Source organism: Colius striatus, chromosome 15, assembly GCF_028858725.1.
Source record: "Colius striatus isolate bColStr4 chromosome 15, bColStr4.1.hap1, whole genome shotgun sequence".
NCBI lineage: Eukaryota > Metazoa > Chordata > Aves > Coliiformes > Coliidae > Colius > Colius striatus.
The window spans coordinates 1,739,059-1,763,134 of record NC_084773.1 but is presented as its reverse complement, the minus strand read 5'-3'; the positions used below and the strand labels follow the sequence as shown (position 1 = coordinate 1,763,134).

At 42.8% G+C, this 24,076-nt stretch overlaps 1 protein-coding gene across 1 annotated transcript in view; it reads right to left on the bottom strand.

Annotated features, from left to right (window-relative positions):
• The window catches only part of SYN2 (synapsin II), a 194,097-nt gene extending 171,082 nt beyond the window's left edge, over positions 1-23,015 (bottom strand). Inside the window, exon 1 of the mRNA XM_062008103.1 lies at positions 22,504-23,015. Coding sequence (XP_061864087.1) covers positions 22,504-22,892 — 389 coding nt within the window. The 5' untranslated portion in view covers positions 22,893-23,015. The remainder of the gene's footprint in view (positions 1-22,503) is intronic.
• Between the last annotated feature and the right edge of the window lie 1,061 nt (positions 23,016-24,076).

Sequence of the window (24,076 nt, the reverse complement as noted above, 5' to 3'; positions counted from 1 at the left end):
CCCACCATTCTGTGATTCTATGATCTTACCAGTCAGCAGAACTTGTCTGAATAATTTCTTAGGGAAAACTCATCTGGAATCAAAGTTGCTTATAAATATTCTAGCCAATTCTTTCCTAGTTCATCATCTTACTCTACCAAAACATTTCCTAAGAGCAATTGATTGCAGAAAACTATTCTACAATCAGCTCAGATCCAATTGATTAATTACTTAAACTTGAGAAGGGTATGAAGCACATGGAATTTTCTGTTTTGCCAAAGAAGCTTATAAAACAAGAGTGAGAATAATTTGTTAGATAGCTTTTATACACTTGTACAGAAAACAAACTAAAGCTGTAACCCTCTCAGGATCTTATTCTAAGCTTCCCAAAACATTTTCTACACTGACACATTTAAAACAAACAGACCTACCAGATTAGAATCTTCTTGAACATGGAGATCTTTACCACGTGCCCAATTTCTACAAAACATTGTTTAAAATGTTTAATACCACCAAGATGTTTTCAAAACACCACCATTATCCTCATAATTTACATGTAATCAATGAAGAAACAAAGTTCTAAGGAGAATATCTATAAAAATAACAGCTGCTCAGGTATTAGATAATTTCTAAACCAAAAAAAAAGGGAGTCTCAGTTTAATCAGTTTAAAACAGAAGCACTAAGAACAGCTGAGCAACAGCTATGTGACACACTTTATGGATACCAAAAATCCCCAGGAAACTGAGAGCTTGGCTGTACATCATTCTTCCAGAAATGGTATTGAACTTGGCTAAAGTATTTGGTCAGTGGCACTAGGCTTTGACATTTGCCACAACAACCCCCAGCAGCACTACAGGCTTGGGGAGGAGTGGCTGGAAAGCTGCCAGGCAGAGACCTGGAAGTGTTGGCTGACAGCAGCTAAACAGGAGCCAGCAGAGTACCCAGGTGGCCAAGAAGGCCAATGGCATCCTGGAGTGGATCAGGAACAGTGTTGGCAGCAGAAGCAGGGAGCTGAGCATTCCCCTGGACTTGGCTTTGATAAGGCTGCATCTCAAATACTGTGTCCAGCTCTGGGCCCCTACCTACAAGAAGGACATTGAGGTGCTGGAGAGGATCCAGAGGTTGGACTGCCAAGCTAGGAAAGGATTTGGAGCACATCTCAGATGAGGAAGGGCTGAGGGATCTGGAGCTGTTCAGTCTGGAGAAAAGAAGACTCAGGGGAAACCTTCTCACTCTCTAAAACTACCTGAAAGGAAGCTGGAGCCAGGTGGGGGTAGGTCCCATCTGTTCTCCCTGGTAATAAACCATAGAACAAGATGAAATGGCCCCAAGTTGCACCAGGGGAGGTTCAGGCTGGATGTGAGGAGGAATTTCTTTGCTGCAAGGGCTGTCAGGCATTGGAAGGGGCTGCCAAGGGAGGTGCTGGAGTCACCATCCCTGGAGGGGTTTCAGAGCCAGGTGGATGCTGCACTGAGGGAAATGGTCTAGTGGGTGATAGAGCTGGGACAAAAGCTGCACTACTTGAGCTTAAAGCTCATCTCTTCCAGCTGAAATGATTCTGTGGTTCTATGACTTCCACAATGGTCAGTTCTACCTGATAAACTGCTAACATGGATGAGAAAACCCACAGGATTTGCAAGGTTAGAGTCACAACGAAGTTGTGATACATGTACTGTGGCAGTAGTTCCCCAAGCAGACTCAAATGGGTGAGAGTAAGAGCACAAACACTCTCAGTGATATCCCAACACTGGGACATGAGTCAGTAAGGAATTTCAGTTTATGTCATTCTATCTCCATATGGACTGTCACACAACTTATTTCTAAACTTTAATAAAAACCAAACATTGGAACACAAACCCAAGAATCAATTCAACAAGAACTACTGGTTGCCATACTACGTAGTACAAGTAACACATGGTTTTCTCTTCTTTCACTTAGAATGACACTGCAATGCAGAGCCACGACAGTGTGCAATGTGCTGTATCTTCCTAAAAACACAAGCAATCCTGATCCTGTCTCAACTCTTCATTTTTCACTTCCTGAAGAGTCTGACAGTTATCCATCACCCCTGGCTTTCTGAAGAAAAAATGTTTTAGCTAAATATCTGATAGCTTTTAAGACTTGAACTTTGTAAGTAAGAAAGAGGTTTGATTTTCATTCCACTGATTCCTTCTGAATACAAAATAAATAAGTCAATCCCTGCTGAAAAATACAGACACACTTCACCTGGGAAATATGATCAGTTCCTTGTGTTTACAGAGGACAGAGATGCCCCAGTGCTCACACAAAAGATCCAACTTTTATTTGTACCTTTTCCCACCTTTCTGACTAAACCTGCTTTACACTACAAATGAGCTTTCTTTAAAACAATAAGCTTACATCTCTTGTACACACACAGAAAAGCATCTCCTATATACACCTTCCTAATGTCAAAAAGAAGCTATTAACCTGCTGTATGGAAACGGAGAACATGCGGGGGTGTAAGAAAACGTCTGTAGGCACTAACAGAAGGGAAGGCAACAGAGATTACTGCAGCGTAACCACCCACACTCCTTTTATCAGAAAAGAGCAGCAGCTGAGTCACGGTGCTGCCTTCCACCCAGAAGAAGGATTTTCTCCAGGCTGAGATACATTTCTCTGAAGATTAATTTTTCATTTTCAGAGGACTGACTATGCAGCGTTTTGATATCTAATTTAGGGATTTATAAAAACACATTACTCCCATTTGAATGGTTAATGGTACCCTCCCTTTTTCCCACCCATACCTCCACCAAGACTTTTCACAGTATCACAGAATGTTAAGGGTTGGAAGGGACCTGAAAAGCTCATCCAGTGCAACCCCTCTGCCAGAGCAGCACCACCTAGAGTAGGTCACACAGGGACTCATCCAGCTGGGTTTGAACATCTCCAGAGAAGCAGACTCCACGGATGAAACAAAATACATTTTCGTGACAAATTGGTGGAAACTTCCAAATCCATTAATTTAATACAAAGAATTATATTTGTTTGAACCAGAAAGCATTTGCCTGGTAATCAAGTTTGCTTTTGACATAGCAAGAATATGAACAATGTTATAATAATGACAAAATCTTTTCCAACTCTGGAAATTCAGAAGACATATCCAAACTCCAAACATGTCACGATGTAGAGGCTCCTGCTGCAAGCAACTACTTTAGAAATGTACCAAATCTGTTCTACTTGTTTGCAACAGTGGAAGAAGTTTGGGTTTTGCTGTTCATCAAGTGTCAGGAGTTCAACTCCACTTTTCCTGCAGTATTTTTCAAAGGATAAGGAAAGTGTAAGAAAAATCCCATCAAAGCCAAGATTCAGACCTGCAGGAATTACATCATCCTTGTCAAAAAAACCCAACGACTCTTTTTTCAAAGTCACATGAATAAAACATACTCTTTGCTACCCAAAGACCTTTAACACTTCAAGATGGTTGCCACATGGAATGCAAGACTGAAGCTTCATTATACTACTTGGCTGAAAATCCTGTTAGTATTTACATGTTTAACTCTAAATTTGCTAGATTATTGTGGGGATAAATATGCTTTGATACTCCAAGAAGCTCCAAAGAAATAATGGTAAATGATAATTCATTGCACAAACTGTTCTTTGTGTTGATTTTAAATTCCACTGCTTTGTATAACATCACTTTATTCCACAGATACAGAATCTACCAAAAACAAGCTCCTAAAAGTCAACTTTAGTGCATAGAGAGGAAGATAAAAAGTCACTTGAAAAATACTAGTTCTGTTTTTACAATGTTCTTAATGGATCACAAAGCATTAATACCCAGGTATTGGAATAAATACAGAACTTTTTAATTACAAATTCCTCATTTTCCTACATTTCCCAGTATCACTCTGTTCTACAACAGCTTGGTTTAATCTTCTTTTTGCTTTTATTACTCTCCCTGCAAGTTACCAGTCCTCCTTCCTTCAAACTAAGCTATTATCCATGCTCTGTGATACACTGGCATAAAAAGATAAGAGCCACAGAACAGACAAGCAAAAATGAAATGCCATTAGGGCATTGGAAAGCTTTCACACATTGCCTTTTAGCTCTCTGGGCAGGCAGAAGCTGAGCAGGATTCAGCACAGGTTTGCAAGCCCTTAATTGTGCCCCACGCTGCAGTTGCTCATTTCCAATCCTGCTCATTCTCTGTGGTTTCTATTCAAGTTCTTCTTCTGAAATGTGGCTCAATTATGCAAATATCTCTGACTAGGATTTAAGTCCACATGCTGCATGCTCACTCTAACAGGATAATTAACACTAAAGTATAAAAACCATGGAATTTCTGGGCTTTTAAGAAAACTAAAAAACAAATGGGAGAATATGGGGGATCTTATTAATATTTACAGATATCCAAATGGTGAGTGTCAGGAGGTTGGGGCAGCATTTTATTGTAGCTAGCAACAGGTCAAGGGGTAATGGGAAGAAGCTGGAACACAAAGAGTTCCATTTAAATATAAGAAAACACTATGTCAGTGTTTCAGTGAGGGAGCCCTGGCACAGGCTGTCCAGGGAGGGTGTGGAGGCTTCTTCCTTGGAGGGCTTCAAAACCCACCTGGACATGTTCCTGTGTGACCTGATCTAGGTGGGAGCTGCTTCTGCAAGGGGGTTGGACTGGATGATCTCTAAAGGTCCCTTCCAACCCCTACTACTCTATGATTCCATTTGATTCTATGGGCTTACCTGCCACTTCTGTACTTACTACAGATATAAAGTTGTGGTGTTTCTAAGTAATTTCATGGATCAACAGCTATAATTATCACCTGTATCAACTCTGCTCCTTGCAGAACTGAAGCCTTGACTCAAAGCTTCAACATGCAGTTTCATCCTGCTCATTATTTAGTTTGTAATTTCTAACCCCCTGCCCTACAAATCAAACAAAACCCAGTAACAAGTGCCTTGGTTCAGAAAAGCTCTGCAATTTTTCAAAAGGTATATAAACTACTCACTACACTCTCCAGTCTTCCATCTGGGTTTGCTTCTCTAATAATTCTTGGTCTTAATTGAAAAACATAAGAAGGTTCTATGAGGTTTATTGCATCTTGCATGTGATTCTGTCCTTAATCAAAATCAGGAGTCAGAAGAAAAACTTGTTCTCCATACGTGTCCTGCAATATACTTAAAAGACTCAGTATGTGCTCAATCTATCTTTTCAAAAGGGCATGAAAAATCAGAAGTTAACGTGAATGTCAAATACTCCTATGAAAATATCGTTTCAATACTCTTCCAACCATACTTTTAAGTCACTAGATAACAGTTTACAATATTACAGTCATTTATTTCTGCATAGTGCTGTTCAACTACAGGGCACAAGCTACGACCAAACTGCTACCCAAGTCTGCTTTAGCATGGAAATTATAAGGTGCTTGTTACTACGTGGGAACCAACATCTAAATTTAAGTATCCTACACATGTTTCCTTCATTTTATGATCACAGGAAATCTGGCAATTCATTTTGGCTTTAAGGAGAGTAGATATTGGGATAAGGAAGAACGGGAATGTGGGTTAATAACAGACTTACAAATAAATATACTAATGGAATGTAAGCACTAGACCTTTAAACTTGCTTTGATAAACTTCATTAAAGAGGGAAGGCTAATTTCACACAGACAGCAAGAGCACAAGGAGAGAGCTTTGAATCATGACAACCCAAATGCAAGTGGTATTATAGTTTAAAAACATGGCAAAGAGATCATCTATTCAGGTACTGAATGTATTTCAACACATCAGTTATGCACTGAGTATAGCAATAAGCAATCATGAGAATTTTCTAATCCATTATTACAGCTTGACAAAGGACAATTTATTCTTGTAAATGATTCAAATTAGCTACAGGCCCTTTAGAAGCCAAATACTTTTAATCACTGAGAGCTGAAGGAGCAAAGGAAAAAAAAATGCTATGTGAAAAACAGTCATGAGCAGGGAAAAGCAAAAACAAACCCTCCAAAATGTGTATCAGGAAAACCTTTGCTCTGTCACAAATACACATACCAAAATGAATTGAGGCAGCAAAGCGAGCAGAGGAGACAGTTTATGTCTGTTCTGAGTGCTCCATTTCCATTTTCTTATGTATTTTTGGTCTAACCATCACTTGTATTGATAATACTGTTCATAATAGGCTTTTGGAAGACCAAAGAAGAAAGAAAGTATAATCCTCACTATTTCAATAGAAAGACATTCCAGCACAGTGATCCATCAATTGTTAAGTAACAAGCAAATTGCAAGAGTCAATTATTTGTTGTATTTTTTTCCCCAACAAATATGTACAATTTCTCAAAGAGAAAAAGAGGTAAGTCAAACACATACTTCTGTTACAAAACACTGGAGAGGAGTACTCCAATTTGGTTTTAGAACAATATCTGCATCACCCACATGTATACTCTAGAAGTCAGAAAGGTGTCTCTGAGGAAATGTGTTTGGATAATGGCAAGTCTTTTATTTGTCTGCAACAGCACTCCATTGACTTCTGTCAATTTTATCAAGTAAACACTTATTTGCTTGAAAGAACTGCTGAATTTTTTTGAGGCATTTACCTTAGTTTACAGCTTACACCACAGATGTATGACCAACATATCAGATTCTTTCTTAGTTCAAATAAAAGATGACAAATTGAAGTCAGGAATTAACTTTGCAGAAAAACCAACCAATGCCTAAGAAGCATTTTGAAACAGCTCTTTCAGAAAGTAACAGCTAGCCAAAATGTCATGACTAACCACACCACACCACTTCTCCAGAACATTGTTCCTAGCACATGAAGACACTTAACCACTCATGTGTAAACACAGGTACAGTGACAACACATGCCTAGTGATTATTTTATATTGTCCACTGTCACTTTCAAGCCTCAATGTTCAGTTTTGGTTTAAACATAAGGGTCAGATAAGAAGCAGTTAATAAAAAAACCCAATGCCATGAAAAACACAGATACTTTGATGTGAATTCTTCACCCTTTCCAAACCATTTCAGTAGCACTCGATTCAAACAAAAGCAAGTTCTGATGTATTTTTATTGAATACAAACTTCAGCTTTTATGTGGTTATAGAATTCTGCTGGCTTTGGGGTTTTTTTAACATAGTTAAGCCAACTGACTGCACATTGACCTCAAAATGTTTTCAGCAATATTAATGGAGACAGCTGACAAAGAGAATAAGAGGAGACTGAGGGGGATCTCATTAATAGTTACCAATATCTAGATGGTGGGTGTCAGGAGGTTGGGGCAGCACTTTTTTCTGTTGTATCCAGTGACAGGACAAGGGGTGATGGGAAGAAGCTGAGACATAAACAGTTCAATTTAAACATAAGGAAAAACTGTTTCAGTGTTTCAGTGAGGGAGCCCTGGCACAGGCTGCCCAGAGCACGTGGCGAGGCTCCTTCCTTGGAGGTCTTCAAGACCCACCTGGACACGTTCCTGTGTGACCTGAGCTAGATGCGACCTGCTTGTGCAGGGGCATTGGACTGGATGAGCTCTAAATGTCCCTTCCAACCCCCACCGTGCTGTGACTCTGTGATCACTTTAGCTCTATTGAATTCAAATTTGAACAGCAAATAAGCTATTCCATTTGCACAGAACTACCCTTGGCAGGACCTATGTACTGGCACCCAGAAAGATTTCTTTTTTAAAGAGTGTGAATGATGATTGCATATTTATAACTTTAACTATCTGATCAAAGCTGTTTCTAATCAATTTATTTTCCATTTACATACTCAAAGAGCTGCTACTTGCCTTACAGTCACAGATTTCTACCCAGAGTATTCAGGCAATATTTCAGACAAAACATATTTATCCCCGTTATGCAGAACAGTGTTATGGCCTGGGCAGTGCTTTCAGCAAGGTACCACTGGTTTACTGAGAAGACAGACACACCTTTGTTTTACACATGCACACTAAGCTTCTGGGTAAACAAAATGAAGTTAGTTTTGTGTGCTAACTGGATTATCAGTTACAATCCACTACTCAAGCACAGATGTGGCACAGATGACGACTTTGATCAACCATGCGTTATAACAAGCTGCTTTTGCTGGTTAACATAATTTTCTTGGATTGCTATATTACACATAATCCTGTTTTCTACTTTCTACTCTTGTAAAAGTCATCAAAATAGAATGTTTTGGAGAATCCTATTAGTGAATAAAAAATTCTGCTGTGTGAACATTTTAGCCTATGACAGGTGGTGTGACTTCCTAAAACTTCTCTTTTGCTTGCTCAGTGTTTCCTTTTTGCTTCTATTAATTCTTTTAAAACTCCTTTCTCTATTTAGATACTCTAAACCTACTGGTTATGGTAATAGGATGACAAGAGTGTCTAACTCATTCCCTGTCCAAGGTACAGAAATTAAAAGGATCACAGAATCTCAAGGGCTGGAAGGGACCTCAAAAGCTTATCCAGCATAACTCCCCTGTCAGAGCAGCACCACCTAGAGCAGGGCACACAGGAACTCATCCAGCTGGGTTGGAGTGTCTCCAGAGAAGGAGACTCCACAGCCCATCTGGGCAGCCCCTGCCAGTGCTCCATCACCTTCACAGAAGACTGTATCTTTTCAGTGACCCAGCATGAAAAGTTGATGTTTACTTGTTCTGATAAGACAAAAATCACATATGGAAACTTTCCTGGTCTTTATTCTCCTCTTTATTGTGCAGCTTCAGTAGTTGCACAAGTGCTATGACAATTCTGCAAGGAAAAATAAACCAGTGCAAGGATCTTGCATCCCACTGACTTGCTGAGCTATTTAGTCATCAATTCAGCATCTAGACAGACTGCTCAACAAGATGACAGTGGCACCTTCTGAGACACGGCTCTATACTTACTGCAACCTGGAATAAGATCACTCATCTATCACTTTGTAACTTCACATGCACAGACATAATTAAACTGAGAATTTAATAAACAATAACATGAGGTGCCAATTGGATCTTGCAGATAAGGAAAGATACGATCTTAGAAGAATATCTCAGCTATTCTGAGGAAAAATTCTGGCACTGACAAATACATTAAGGATTAAATTCTTCAAATTCTTTCAATTCTTCATCAAAAAAAGAGGCCAAAAAAATCCACTTGAAAAAAATTACTTAATTCTAAACATCATTCATCAATGACCTGGATGAGGGGACAGAGAGACCCTCAGCAAGTTCCCTGCTGGCACCAAACTGGGAGTACTGGCTGATTGCCCAGAGGCTGTGCTGCCATTCAGCGGGATCTCAACCAGCTTGAGAGTTGGGCAAAGAGGAACCTCCTGAGGTTCAACAAGGATAAGGGCAGAGTCCTGCAGCTGGGAAGGAACAACCCCATGCACCAGGACAGGCTGGGGGTGACCTGCAGAGAGAGACCTGAGAGTCCTGATTGATAATAAACTAACCATGAGCAGCAACGTGCCCTCGTGGGCAAGAAGCCAATGGCAGCCTGGGATGCATCAAGAAGAGTGTGGCCAACAGGTCAAGGGAGGTTCTTCTCCCTCTGCTCTGCCCTGGTGAGGCCTCATCTGGAGTCCTGTGTCCAGTTCTGGGCTTCCCAGCTCCAGAAGGACAGAGAAATTCTGGAAAGAGGCCAGTGCAGGGCCACCAAGATGATCAGGGGACTGGAGCATCTTCCTTATGAGGAAAGGCTGTGGGACCTGGGGCTGTTCAGTCTGGTGAAGAGGAGACTGAGGGGGGATCTCATTAACATTTACAAATATCTAAATGGTGGGTGTCAGGAGGTTGGGGCAACACTTTTTTCAGTGGTATCTAGCAACAGGACAAGGGGTGATGGGATGAAGCTAGAACATAAAAAGTTCCATTTAAGTATAAGGAAAAACTATGTCAGTGTTTCAGTGAGGGAGCCCTGGCACAGGCTGCCCAGAGGGGTTGTGGAGGCTCCTTCCTTGGAGGGCTTCAAGACCCACCTGGACATGTTCCTATGTGACCTGATCTAGGTGACCCTGCTTCTGCAGGGGGGTTGGACTGGATGATTTCTAAAGATCCCTTCCAACCCCTACCATTCTATGATTCCATTCTATGCTCATTGCCTAAGGTAGCAGCTCTAGGTACAAACAACTGTGACAATATTTTAGAAAAATTATGGTGCATTCTTTTAGAATTACTGCTTGTTCCTCAAAACTACATGTTTTCTCAATATCAATTAGGTTTGCTTCCCTCCAACACTCATTTGAAAATTCATCAACTGGAAACAAGCATTTAAACGAAGTAACACATGCTTTAAATCTTACAGTAGTGTTTGTTAAACAGTTACACACACAGAGTCTTCATGCCATCTTGACTGACAGATAGCAGTTTGCCATTTTAAAGGCTGAAACCAATACTGGAATTCTGTTCCACAGAAAGCATTGTAAATGCATTGTTCTAAATCACCCACATGAGAAATGATTAACAAATGCTCAGGAAAAAGCCTCCCTTAGCCTGACAACAACCTACCTCAAGCACAGCAAATCAGAAAATACAGATTTAGTGATCCTGTTACAATGTAAAAATCACAGCCTGGAGTTCCAAGTAATAATGCCTCCTGTGTTTATTCTACATCAACAGTTTTGCAAGGTACTGCCCTTGAAAGATATGGGACCTACCACCAAGAGATTTAGACAATTCACCTGCAAAAGCAATGACACCATAACATCTCAGTTTACTCTGTAAGCTACTTGGGACTTGAGATGCCATCAGTACATCACCTGACAGCCAAGGGTTGGGAGATTTCAAATGTATCATTAAAACAGTTCCCACTATTCAGAAGAATGGAAAAAAAACCCAAAAAAACCCCAAAACCAACCAAACAAAACCATTAAAACTTCAATAGCTGCCTTTTGGAAAGGACTTCTAACACACAGGGGTTTAGACAATCAGTGCAAGTCTGGAGTGGAAAAGAACTGCTGTAAGATCCTCATCAATCTGGAAAGAGTAGACCTGCAGTCTGCTTCTACTCACACTTCTCATGAACAAACACACAGCCAGTGGAAGTTATTTTTGTTGAAGTAAAACAGATTAGTTGTACTTTATATTGGTATCTCTTGACTCTTCTAAATTATTACTACTGGCCAGGATTACTTTCTTGTGTGTTGAATTGCTGCTGGTTCACACTAGATAGCTCTTCCTTAGCAAGTCAAGCAGTACAAAAATTCTAGAATATGGGTCCAAGAGAAAGAATTTGGGCAGAGTACATCCTCATACAAAACAGTGAATCTCTAAAACCCATGCCTTGTCTCATTACAACACATATGAGAGGTTCTCTATGTCACCTGCCTTCAAAAGAGCTAAGTGGCTTTCCAGTGGCACAGTGAAAGTGTCTCACATTCCAGTGCAGCACAATAGCACCACAGCAAGAAAACTGCAACCACAGAGGCATAATCTATCTGGACAACAGCAGCCTTGACATGAGTCTTTCCTATTTCAGTTCTTTCTTCCACCCCAACCAAGGCCCATTCCACTAGAGAGATCATGCATTCCTAAGTGACATACAGATTGTAGCTTTGTCAGATACTGGGGATTTTGTTGGTTTTCTATTAATTCACCATCACTGTGTTCACAAAACAATATGTACATTCCCCTTTACATTAGAAATTACACTAAACCTAAGAGAAACCCTACATTTGCCATGCAAGTATCCACAATACGTCAAACTTTGGCTTGATTTCCCTTGCAAAAGCAAACCCCATGAGCATGCAGGTGGATACAAGTGAACACAACATCATTACTGAGCCAAACTCACACCTCTAAATGGAACCTTCAGTTTTGTTTCTACAGCCTCAAACAAAGCTTTCTGCATAGGTTTTTTTTTCCTCTTACAGATGGACAACTAAAAAAGCAAGACCTGAGGAGAGAGTAGCTGTCCCCTCTGTGTTGAAGCACAGTATAGCTGACCCCCCCCCCCCCCCCCCCCCCCCCAGAACCCTCGAAGGGCAGCAGATAAATTAGGACTTCTGTTGATTCACATCACATGTGAGCAGCTGATTTAAATACAACTCATGTTATTTTTTAAACAACAAACTAATTCAGAAGACTGTTATATAGAAGGTCACAGCTTGTTATTGTTAAGAGTAATGCCTGCCTATTTAAACCTCACCCCAAACACTTAAGAAAATAGCATGGAAGAATATTTTAAGTACTACTGTACTTTGCTCATTTATTAACATCTATTGTATGCAACATAAATTTATGTAAGAGTCAGGAAAATTAATTATCAACCCTTTTTATGGTCCTATGAAGGAAAGAAACCTTTGAAGTTGCTTAAAGATTTCTTCATGATGAACCATGATGAAATGTGGCTATACATAGAGAGCTTTCATTGGAGATGATCTTCAAAGCAAAATAAACCATTGAAGCAATCTAAGAGGTCGTGAGAAAGTGCTGAATCTTTCTCTTTGGAACCAACTGCGTTTCTTCAAACTAAATGTGAGACTCAGTGACTGTGACTGATCTCACACCACAGTTCAATCTACTGTATCTGCATTGTTTCAGTAGAAATATCACCAGGCTTTATTAGCAAGAAATCAGAAATAATACACAAGGTTAAACAGAATCAAACTGAAGTTAGGCACATACAAGAAAGTGGTCATGTTGCTACCTTTTCAGCTAGAAATCAGCACCTTTTTTTTCTCTCTTTCAGAAACTACTTTGAATCATAAAGAGACGTTATAACTTGTGTGCTTTTTTTTTCTTCCCAGGCTTGTTTTTATCCCTCACATACTCACCTCTGGTTTCTCCTTTGAGAAGTCAATATTATCACAACAAAGCAATGCCACAGTGACCAACAAACACTGGTAGGGGTGTTGCTCAGCAGATTTCAGCCCCTACAAACCAGGCAACTCAGCAAAAAAAAAGTCGATGTTTTATGAATAGTATTAGATTTGTAGGGTCAAAGCAAAGAGATAAAGCTACTTTCTGCCTGAGAAAACCACTTTGTTCTTAGATGTGCATAGAAAAAGTGTCTAAAGTTGCACTCAGTTCTGAAGCACCTACTCAGAAAGTTACTGGTACACAGACACTTTTGACTTAAAAAGATGGGGACACATCCAGGCACAAATACAACTTGGATTTTAGTATTAGCTGTGCCACAAGCTTTCTTTAAGTCTTCTCCACACTCACCTGCTCAGCAAACACCAAAGCAATTATCTGCAGAAGCTTTCCAATAAGCAGCACACGCTGCTGATATTTTGGTTTATGGTTGTTTATATTCAAAATGAAGTGACATAAAAGCTCCCTTATTCTAATCATGCCTATTTAACAAAGAAACACATGCTGTGCACAAGATGAGACTAATTGGCTCAAATGAGAAGTACAGAAGCCTAAAGGTTACTACTGCAATAAAGAAAGGTGTATTGGTAGCCTATCAGAGTGCCTGACTCCAACAACAAAGAACAGTTTGGGGGTTTTTCATGAAAGTGAAGAAAGATCATTTAAGTCTCTCTGCACAAGCTGGGACTAAGTCCCTCATTTCCACAGAGGAGAGCCTAGTAGCCTAGAAAAACTAGGCTGAGACCAAGCGAACACAGGTGTCCAGAGGTGAAAATAAGAGAACATTCTTCACACCCCTTCCCAGCTGCACTTAAGAAACAACAAGGTGGTATCTCATGTGTTTTCTGCTTTCTCCAATCACAAATACACAGGAGAAAGGAACAAAAAACCTGCAGCATGCAGAAAAAAAAATCAAAGCTTCTTCAAAACCTGGAGTTCTGTGTTCTTCAGCACTGATTGCTGGAACAATCCACTAATTAAATGAATCCCACTGACAAGTGTAATTCAAAAAGGAGTAAACAGGCATACTCTGGCAGCCCTGATTACCATCCTCATCCTGCCAGCTTGCTTGCTGATAGGCAGCCACAATCACAGCACGAGCCCTAGATATCCCACACTACTGCCTGACACAGCTGAAGCAAAATCCACCCAGCCTCAGCCACAGCTGGGAACCAACCCCAGGGCTGGGGGAAAGCCAGAAATGGCCTCTTTAGATTTAAGATTCATTGTCTTCTGAATGAAACACTTCTGCCACTTTCATTTGCAAATATATAAACAAGGATTTGACCTTAATCACAACTTTGTTGTTAGGAATGGGTGTATCTGTCAACAAGAGCTCATTAAGGTTTGTGCATCAGTCAGGTAGGGATGCACTTGTAGTGAATGTGGGTGTTGTAAGTCTGACAAAGGCTTTACACATTTTGCAAAAGCTTAAACCAGTCCCTGTTACCACGAATACCCATCATTACTCTCCTCCAGCTGGCTGTCTAAAAGCACACTCGCTTTCCTCTGAGAAGTCAAGTTTGACTCAGCTCAGATAAAGCTGTTTAATTAGCAGAAGCAGCAGTGCAATCAAGCAAGCATTCTGCATTCTAGACCAAGGTATGACGCTGTCCTCCCACCTACCACGTCTGTACAGTCTTATCACCTTCTTACACATTTCTTTCACTCCACAAGATAAGCAGCCTCACCTTTGGAAGCACCATCATTATTCCAGGTAACGTTTCCTTTGTAACTTAGTGCTTCACTCTGTCAACTGCAACACAGCTTTCTTTGCCAATATATGCTTTTCCATTCTTTGCAACTTTTCCACCTACTTGTAATTGCCCTTTGCTGCTGTGTTCATCCAACTGGGTCTAGAATCCTTCCACAGAGGTTCTGCATCCAAATCTGACCTGTGTTTGTGGTTCTATTCTTCTGACACAAGTTTATACTCAGACACATGTTTCCACTGAAGTCTTCTCACATTTTTAATGCAGATTGTGGTGTATCTTATCTACAAATGTCCAAAAATCCAAATCACCTATTTCAATTCTATTAAAAACAGGTTCTGTAGTTTAGAACTTTCTTAATGGGTAGTGAAATTGGTAAAGGTGATAAAATGACGTGCTATTCCATATGAATCCTTCTGCAGGGGACATTGCATGGTACTATTAAGGACTGAGTACTGAAAATGCATACAGGGAAGTCTCTACTTTAAGAATATGTTGATTTATGAGACTATTTAGCATCAATCTTTTGGAGAAACACAATTTCACTTTAAAAAAAGTGTACAGTATTGCAGTGGCCTGTGGTGTTTACCAAGTGGCAAATAACATCCATTTTAAAGAGATACAGCTCAAAGTACGGTAAGTCCACTGGACAGGCTTTTCACAATGAGTCTAATAAATAGGTTTTGGTTTCATAGTGCTCCTATTTCCACAGATTACAATTTGCTACTGGCAAATCATTATGAAACTCTGCATGGATTGTAAGTATGATTTCTTATTTTACTTGGGTCCAAAGCTTACAGAACAACTGATTATTTCTTTTAATTTCTCACTTCAGTCTTGTTACTTGGACATGCACCTACCTATAATCTGTTATCTCCTTGCTAATTTTTCCATTTCCTTTCTATTAAGGCAAATTTTAGAAGAAAACATTGGCAAACCTTTTTTATATATTACCAATTCAACTAAATACCTTACCAGGGCTTTCACTCAGCTTCAGAGAAGTTTCTGTGGTTGCCTCACAGATGAAGAAAAAAAGATTCCCTCAGATTCTGAGTGGAGAAGGATGGAACAGAATGGAGGATGACACCAGATACAATCTGTCAGAATTTGTAATCAGCATCTCGTATACACTAAGTTGCCTAAAATAACTTTAGAGCATGTAAGAGCTTGTTTAGACAGAGTAATACACAGAGTATGGAGGACAACATGTTTTCCACTAAAAGCTTTTTAAAATATATTTATATATACATCTAGTCAAAAGGGTAAACCCTAGCATGTGCTATGTTTTGCTATTTATACTAATGTAGTCCAGCATTACACATTGCAGAACTCCAGATAAACAGAAGTCTGCATTTTTTCCTTAGATCACCTTTAAAATGCAGGCACACTCCTAGTCTGGTGCAGAACTGTATCAGCTGGCCATTGCAGAGAACAGACATGAAAAACAACTTGCACAAGGCTGCTCTATCCAACAAATTCAGAGTTGTTAGCACACTCCAGTTCACTCAGATGCTTATCCTCGTTCCCATGTTTTCACCCAGTGTGGACTTAATGTTTAAACAATGGACACAGAACAAGTAACAATGCACAATGACCTTCCATCCATCAGAAAAAGACATCCAGTTTACAGAATCACACAATCTTAAGGGTTGGAAGGGACCTGGAAAGCTCATCCAGTGCAACCCCCTGCCAGAGCAGCACCACCTAGAGTAGGGCACACAGGAACTCGTCCAGTTGGGTTGGAATGTCTCCAGAGAAGGAGACTCCACAGCCCATCTGGGCAGCCCCTGCCAGTGCTCCCTCACCTCAACAGGGAAGAAGTTTTCCCTTCTGTTTCTTTGAACCTTTTCTGTTCCAGCTTGTACCAATTGCCCCTTGTCCTATCATTGGCCATCACTGAGAACAGCCTGGCTCCATCCTCCTGACACCCACCGTTAATGTGTTTGTAAACATTAAAGAGGTCACCCCTCAATTGCTCACAATCAATGTGTTCACAATAAACTTTGCTTTGCAGCAACTCAGGTTATTTCATCCCTGGACCTGAGTGTATCCTCCCAGCCAGCAGGGATGTGATGCCTGTGCCCATGGCAGCCCCTGCTTATGCCTCCATCTCTCCTGTAGCTATGTTGTAGTTTTGATTGCAAAAATGAAAAGTCCTTAATGCAGAGCTGAAAACAGCAGTGGGTGCTAGGAAGTAGTACTGATCCAATTACTTGGTTGTAAGAAGCTCTCTAAACTAACACTGTCTTCATCTAAAATCTGGTTGCCAGCTTCTTTGGGAGTACTAGGAATCCAGATCAAAGGCCATAACTACAATTACACTGCAACATACCCTTTTTTTCAAGATCCAGATGAACCTTCTCACGAAGTTAATTTCAAAGTGTGAAGTTTTCATACAAAGCAAAAACTAAAGAGGCATTGAGGTAAAATCTTTATGAGTCTTGCTCAGTTTCAGGAACCCATTGCCTTCTTTGAAAGATTACAGTGTTACACCAGAGGCAAGGTTGCTTCTCTTAATGCTTGAGTTTCTTGCTGCAAAAGAAGCAATTCTCAATTAGCATTTGAAATTACTAAAATGAACTTGTTATATGTCTTTTCTTCCTATATAAAGTAAATATATTGATAATATTGCCTTGCCTTTACACTTGTTGTTTGAAGACATATTTCTGCATTTAGCCAGTCTGAACAGCTTAGACCTTCCTAAAAAACAATCTCCTTATACCTCTGCAACACATCTGTCCCTTGCCTTGACTCATGTTCAGAAACTTCTCACTTCCAGCCCCTAGATGAGTGCCAAGGGATCCTTTCAGTCCCGTTCCCTCTATGCAATCACTACTAGTTCCACGTTTGCCCACGCTCACGGTTTTCCTCCCCATTTTATAACATGGCTTTACATTTTATACTAGTAGCAGTGGGCTTTGCAATGCCAGGAGGCTGCTGGAACACAGAACCACAGAATGGTGGGGGTGGGAAGGGCTCATCCAGCCTGCTAAAGCAGGTTCCCTTCGCTCAGGGGGCACAGGAACATGTCCAGGTGGGTTTGGAAACCTCCTGAGAAGGAGCCTCCACAATCCTCCCTGGGTAGCCTGGGCCAGGGCTCCCTCACCTCAACACCAAACAAGCCTGTCCTCAAGTTCCAGCTTGTGCCCATTACCCCTTGTCCTGTCACTGTCCACCACAGAAGAAAGACTGGCCCCATCCTCTTAACACACATCCTTTAGGTGTTTATCAGCATTGATAAGGTCCCCTCTCAGCCTTCTCCAGGCTGAACAGCTCCAGGTATCACAGCCTTTCCTCCTCAGAGAGATGTTCCAGTGCTCTGGCCTCACTCCAGAAGTTCTCTATCAGTCTTAAACTGGGGAGCCCAAAACTGGACACAGCAGAACACTGTCCTTCTAGATAGCATCATCCCAGAGGGCTAGAGACTGCTCTGGTAAAGTAGTTACCCACATTCATGCATTGCTACAATCTGACACCCTCTAAAACTGGAAAATAACCAAAGACTTACACTGCATGCAACAAATGCCAAGGTTACAAAATCAACATGTTACTATCAAATAAGACAAATTACAATTTTCAAGTTCATCTGGAGTAAGGAAATACTAATTAGTTATGCCCAACTGAACCATCCCTCCCAAACAGAATTGGCACTGTAGTATGCAAGTTGTCTGGTATTTATTTCTACATTAAAAAAACCCTGCACACATAGTTTTAACTGAAACTGTTGTCTACCTTCTAGTAGAAAAAAAAAAGCCCAACCCCAAGAAACCCATTCTGCTCACTTCAGTGAATTTCTGTATTGTAAGTCAATGTTTTTCTGAGCTACAATAATATTGTTCACACTAAAAACCTTTATGATGAGCAACGTCTGCCCATAAATGGTTTGGTAATTTTAAAACAGAAGGTTTGCTCTTGGTATAGCATTTGTCCCAGCCATTTGGAAATTCTCTCTTCTGCCCACCACGAGATGACTGCCAAGGCAGTAAACATTACAAGAAATGCATCATTCCATGGGGGGGAAAAAAAAAGATAATGATACTTATAACAAGAGCCGTGCTTAAAAATGCAAGAACAAAATGTTTCCACTTGATTCTTTTTATAGTTCCATCACTATTGCCAATGAGTCCTATATTCATATTTTAAAGCTCAAGACAGACAAAGCAATAGTTTTCAATACAGAAACAGCTTTCTAAATATTACACACAAGCTTTTAATGAAGATAATAATCTATATACACAGCGTTTTGGCCCCTTGCCACTGATGTATGGCCTCTAATCAGTTGCTTGTTCAGCACTGAATAGTCAGTACATTTTGTATGCAGAGCAAAATGGTTATTCTCTGAGGAAATTAATTACATTTTAACATAAACTCATCTAGCTGAAAATTTTGGACACTTAACGCAGACCAGAAGATAGCAAAGGAGGATTAAAACAAAAGGTTAAGCAAGCTGCCTAGACTTTAATTCAGCTCTGTCACTGGCCTCTTCGATGACCTTGAACACATTTTTTCCTACTTAATTTCTTCCACTGTAAAGATACAAACAGAGATATCTAAAGCTCTAAAAGAATCATTGAAGACTGTTACATAAAGTTATTATTAAACCTAACAAATGGTTCTTGAAGCTTTCCCTTGGATCCACAAACCATCTGTGAATCAGATGTTTATCCACCACGTCTTTGAACACTTTGTAAGGGTCTCAACTCGACGTGCCCAGTGGGAAAAGGGTTCTGGCCATTAGTGAAGGTATTGAAAATGCCAGTTCAGTATGCAGCTGCAGATAAACAGAGCGTGACTTTAAAACACATTTAGAATAGGCCATAAAACAAAACCAGCTTTTCCAATGCCTTTCTGTAAAGTCATAGTGCTGTTGCATTTGAAGGAGTGTCTCCTTTAGAAGGTTTTATGGTGATACTCTTGAATGACAGAAGGTTTCAAAGATAATTGGTGAAAATGATCACTAGCTACTTGCTTTCACCTTTGGAGCAAGGGATCATTTATTGCATAAAGTGTCTATGAGAAAGTATTTCATGAGGAGCAAGAACCAAGGCTGACTGCTTGTCATGGATTTGTCTCTGGTAGTTGACTCCAAAGCTCAGGTCTGTTTTCATGCCTTTTCTGCCCTTGCCACTGAGGCATATATAAAGCTACTCAATCATTTGTATCAGTGTATTTTGCAGTTGTGTCTTCAGCAGAAGCCCTTAGAGGTCTCTCTTATCTATATAGTTGCATGTTTCCAAAGAACTTGCAGGGAAAGAATTGTCTTTCACAGCTCTAACACATCTTTGATTGAGAGTGTTACTAGAGAAAGGAGGATGGCTTGACACCATGATTGCATTTGCAATCATCCTTAAACGTCACACTTTCCTTAAGAAGTGTTCCTTATTTGCAATTTCCTTAAAGAACTCATGGAAATGAATAAACAAATTAGTGCAGGTAAGTTAATTCTACGATTTCCCCCCCATCCTATGCCATAAAAGTAATTGAAAACGAGAATTTCAAAGCTTGTTATAGGACAAAATTCTTCAGGCAGGGAAATTATAAAGTCACTGAGATCAAATTCAAAAGTGCAAATAACAACTGAGCATTGGTTTGTACGTAAAATATCTCACATGATTCCATTAGTGACAATAATAATGTTGGGTTACTAAACCTCAGACTTCAAGTATGAGTCAATCTCTAACAGAAATAAAATGTATAAGAAACAAAATGTCCTTTTGATGCTAGAGGTAAGAGGCAATATCCTTTGCTGACAGAAGAAGGTGCTCAGTGTTTCCTCTTGCTGAAAAGAAGATACTGAATTAGGATTTCAGTGTGATCCAGACTGAAATTCTTTCATTTCCATTGAAACTGCCATCCAAAAGCAATACATACATTTTCAATTTAAGATAAACACAACCACAGCTCAAAACGCTATGAAAACCAAGAGCCAGCAAATGATCTTCCTCTCAGGATTAATGTAAGTCAGCTGCAACTGTTTCTCAGGAGGCTTTGGGAGATTGATTTGGTACTGGTTTCCCTGCTATTGACAGGGTTTGGTCAGTGTCACATGACAGCAGCTCCACAGACCTCATCTTGCTATCCCACACGTCAGTGCATCATACAAGGGGAGCTGGGGGGGGACACACATCCAATCATTGACATCCATCTATTGCCAGTTCCAATCTCACTATTTTAGCCCCAGATTCTCACACCTATTCCATTTCAGCCCATATAGTCAAATTCTACAGTAGTTTATTACCTGTCAGTATCCATACTCCCAAAGGCATGGAACAAACTTTCCTGCATGTATTATCAGAACACACACACATCTAATATTTGTTTATTTTCAACATTTATGTTTAAGTCTTCTGTTACAAATTATTACCTTTGAGCCAGAAAAACAACAAACTGTTCTTTGTAGAACTACTATGTATCCATGTCACTTATGAGAAATAAACAAAAAGGAAAACCAAGCAGGCATGAGTAACCCTGGGTACATCTGTGACTGCATCTAGTCTCCTACTTGGAATGCTCTTGGTGGCATTTACCATGCAGAGGGTTTAGAAGCTTTGCTGTTGCCTATAGATTTAGTTAATTTGGGGTGCATTTAACAAGCACCTAAAGCATGCCTTGTTTATAACTCATAGGATGGCTTCAGCAGATAGAGGAAAATTATACCAGAAACAAACTTTACGAAGGCACACAGTTATTTCATTTACCAAGCAAAAAGGCACTGTAACATATTAACCAGACAGCTGCATCTGCGAGGCAGTGAGCAGTGTCCATGGATGCATCTCCGTGACGTAGGCACAGAGGCTGCCTCAGTCCAGCAGATACAACAACCTTCTCTTTTTTTTAAAGGGGGAAAAAAAAAATGAAAATCAACCACAGAAAGAAACACAGAAGGAAAAAAAAAGACCCAAAATGTAACAGGTTGTGCTACCTTAACAATAACAACATATCTGAGCCACATAAAGGCTTGTAGTTTTGGTTTAAGTATTTTATTTAAGAACCATTTTAAAGCATATTGGATGAAATGATGGAAGGGCATGAGTCCATCTAGGCAGTGAGGCCAGAAACAGGAGAGGCTGACAATACAACCCCAAACCCACAATGTGTTACCGAGTGATGTCACTGTACACGAACACACTTGGCTTACTCCGTATTATTTTAAGGCACTGTTCAGACCTTCTATACTGTATTTAGCAACAGCGGACGAGATGATTCTCAGCTTGACATGTAAACACACATTATAGGGAAACAAGTCAGCCAATGATGAATTGCTACACTTCCTCCCTCTAAAACACAGCACCCACCAGAGCCATACGCTTCAGGTAAACAGGTCTGAAAAAGCTCTGACGTCCCCTCCGGGGAGCAGCCAGGCACAGGAAGAAATGAGCTGACCTACAAGTTCTCTGTTTTTGTCAAATCACACATTTTTAGGATGTTAGTAGCAGCAAAACACCCACTCCAAAAGCATCACCTGTGAAGCTAATTAACAAATCCACAGGGCTAAGGTAAAACTGCGGGTTGTTCCTCAATATCCTGAAGGACCTTCACCAAACATGCAGCTGAGGAGCTGCAACAGGAGCAGCGGGATCTGTGTGAGAGCTCTTAAATATGAATTAACACACGTAACGCTACAACCACACGCAGTTCAAAACAGAAATTCGTGCCTAAGACACCTAAATCCTACCTGCACCTATACAAGAGTTATGTATTTCGCAAGAGAACCCGGGATGTGCTTTATCAGGGCGGTAAATACGTTTTATTTAGCGCCTTGCTGGAAAGCTCCAGCCCTCCGTCCCCATCCAGCGCTGCGGGGTTTGCCGGTTTTTGCTCCTTCTCCCAGTCCGTACCGCTTCGCTCCATCCCCGCGGCTGCCGCCTCGGCGGGCGGAGAGCTGGAGCTTTCCAGCGCCGGCCCGGCAGCCTCGCCCGCGGGGGTCTCGCCGCCCCTAGGTGAGCCTCCATCTGCCGGGGAAGGGACGGCGGGCGCCGAGCGGGGACGGGGCCCGCGGGGCAGAAGGGACCGCAGTGCGCGGGAGGGGAAGGGGAGGTGGTGCGGACGGGCATGCAGAGGCGTGAAGGCACCTACCAGTCCGTGTGCGGCTCGTCGATGACCAGCAGCACCTTGAACTTTCTGCCGACGGCCGCGGAGACGGCGGAGGACGCATCCACCAGCCCGGCCGAGGCCGCCGTCTGCTTCACGGCGTTGGAGAGCGAGCTGAAGAAGCTGCTGCCCGTTGACTGCTGCTGCGGCGGCGGCGGCTGCTGATGCTGCTGCTGCTGGGGGGCCGCCGACTGCGGCGGCTGCCGGCGCTCCGCGGCCGGGGAGGCGGCGGCCGGGGCCGAGGAGGCTGCGGAGGGAGGCGGCGGCGGCGGCGGCTGCTGCGGCTCCGGCCGCTGCAGGTCGGTCATGTAGCCATTGGGCAGGTTGGCGATGAAGCTGCTGTCCGAGAGCCTGCGCCGCAGAAAGTTCATCATCTGGCCGGGCGAGGGAAAGGCGAGAGCTGCGGCGAGGAGCGGGACGGAGGGCGCGGAGCCGCTGCGGTCCGCGGTGCGGGGTCGGTCGCAGCCTCACTGGCGGCCGCGGCGCGAGGCGCTGCCTTCCCCTCAGCAGCAGCGCGGCCACCGCCGGCTCGCGCGCGCCGCCCGCTCCCGCGCGCCTCCAGGGGGCAGCCGCGCGCCCCCGCGACACCGCACCGCAACGCACCGCGCGGCGGAGGGGGCGGGGACACAGCGCCGCGACACCGCACCGCAACGCACCGCGCGGCGGAGGGGGCGGAGGCACAGCGCCGCGACAACGCAACGCAACGCACCGCGCGGCGGAGGGGGCGGGGACACAGCGCCGCGACACCGCACCGCAACGCACCGCGCGGCGGAGGGGGCGGAGGCACAGCGCCGCGACAACGCAACGCAACGCACCGCGCGGCGGAGGGGGCGGGGACACAGCGCCGCGACACCGCACCGCAACGCACCGCGCGGCGGAGGGGGCGGGGACACAGCGCCGCGACACCGCACCGCACCGCGCGGCGGAGGGGGCGGGGACACAGCGCCGCGACACCGCACCGCAACGCACCGCGAGGGGGAGGGGGCGGGGATACAGCGCTACCCCGCGGGGTGGGATGCGCCCGCCCCGCACCTCGCCCCGCACCCCCCGGGGCTCGCCACACACTGGCCCCGCTCGGCCGCAGTGCCCGGAGCTGCGGGTGTGCGGTGCCAACCGCAGCGACCTGTCCTCGGCAGCGGCTTCCTGGGGTGGGAATCCCGTTGTAACGCGCCCCCCGAGCTGTGACAGCGGTGAGAAACCGCTCGGCCGGTCCTGGTGCGCTGGAGTCGGTGCGTGGCACCGCGAACATGCGCTCCCGGAGTCGGGGAGCGAGGCCCGGTTTCAGTGCAGGTGTGAATTAAGTTTTACTTATATTCTAACACTAAATGCTTTCGTCTATCCACAAATAACACGGGGCACGAAGAGCAGCACCGGCAGCCCTCGAAGTGGAGCTGTTCACGGCTGTATGCAGCGCTCGGCAGCGCGGCAATGGGTAGCGTTGCCATGAAGTTGAAGAGCAAAAAGCAGTTGGAACAGCCCTTGTGTTGGCTGAAGTCGCTCAGTCGGGAGCAGCCGCGACATAGAGAGCACCTGAGACACGCTGCAGCCCGAGTTCGGC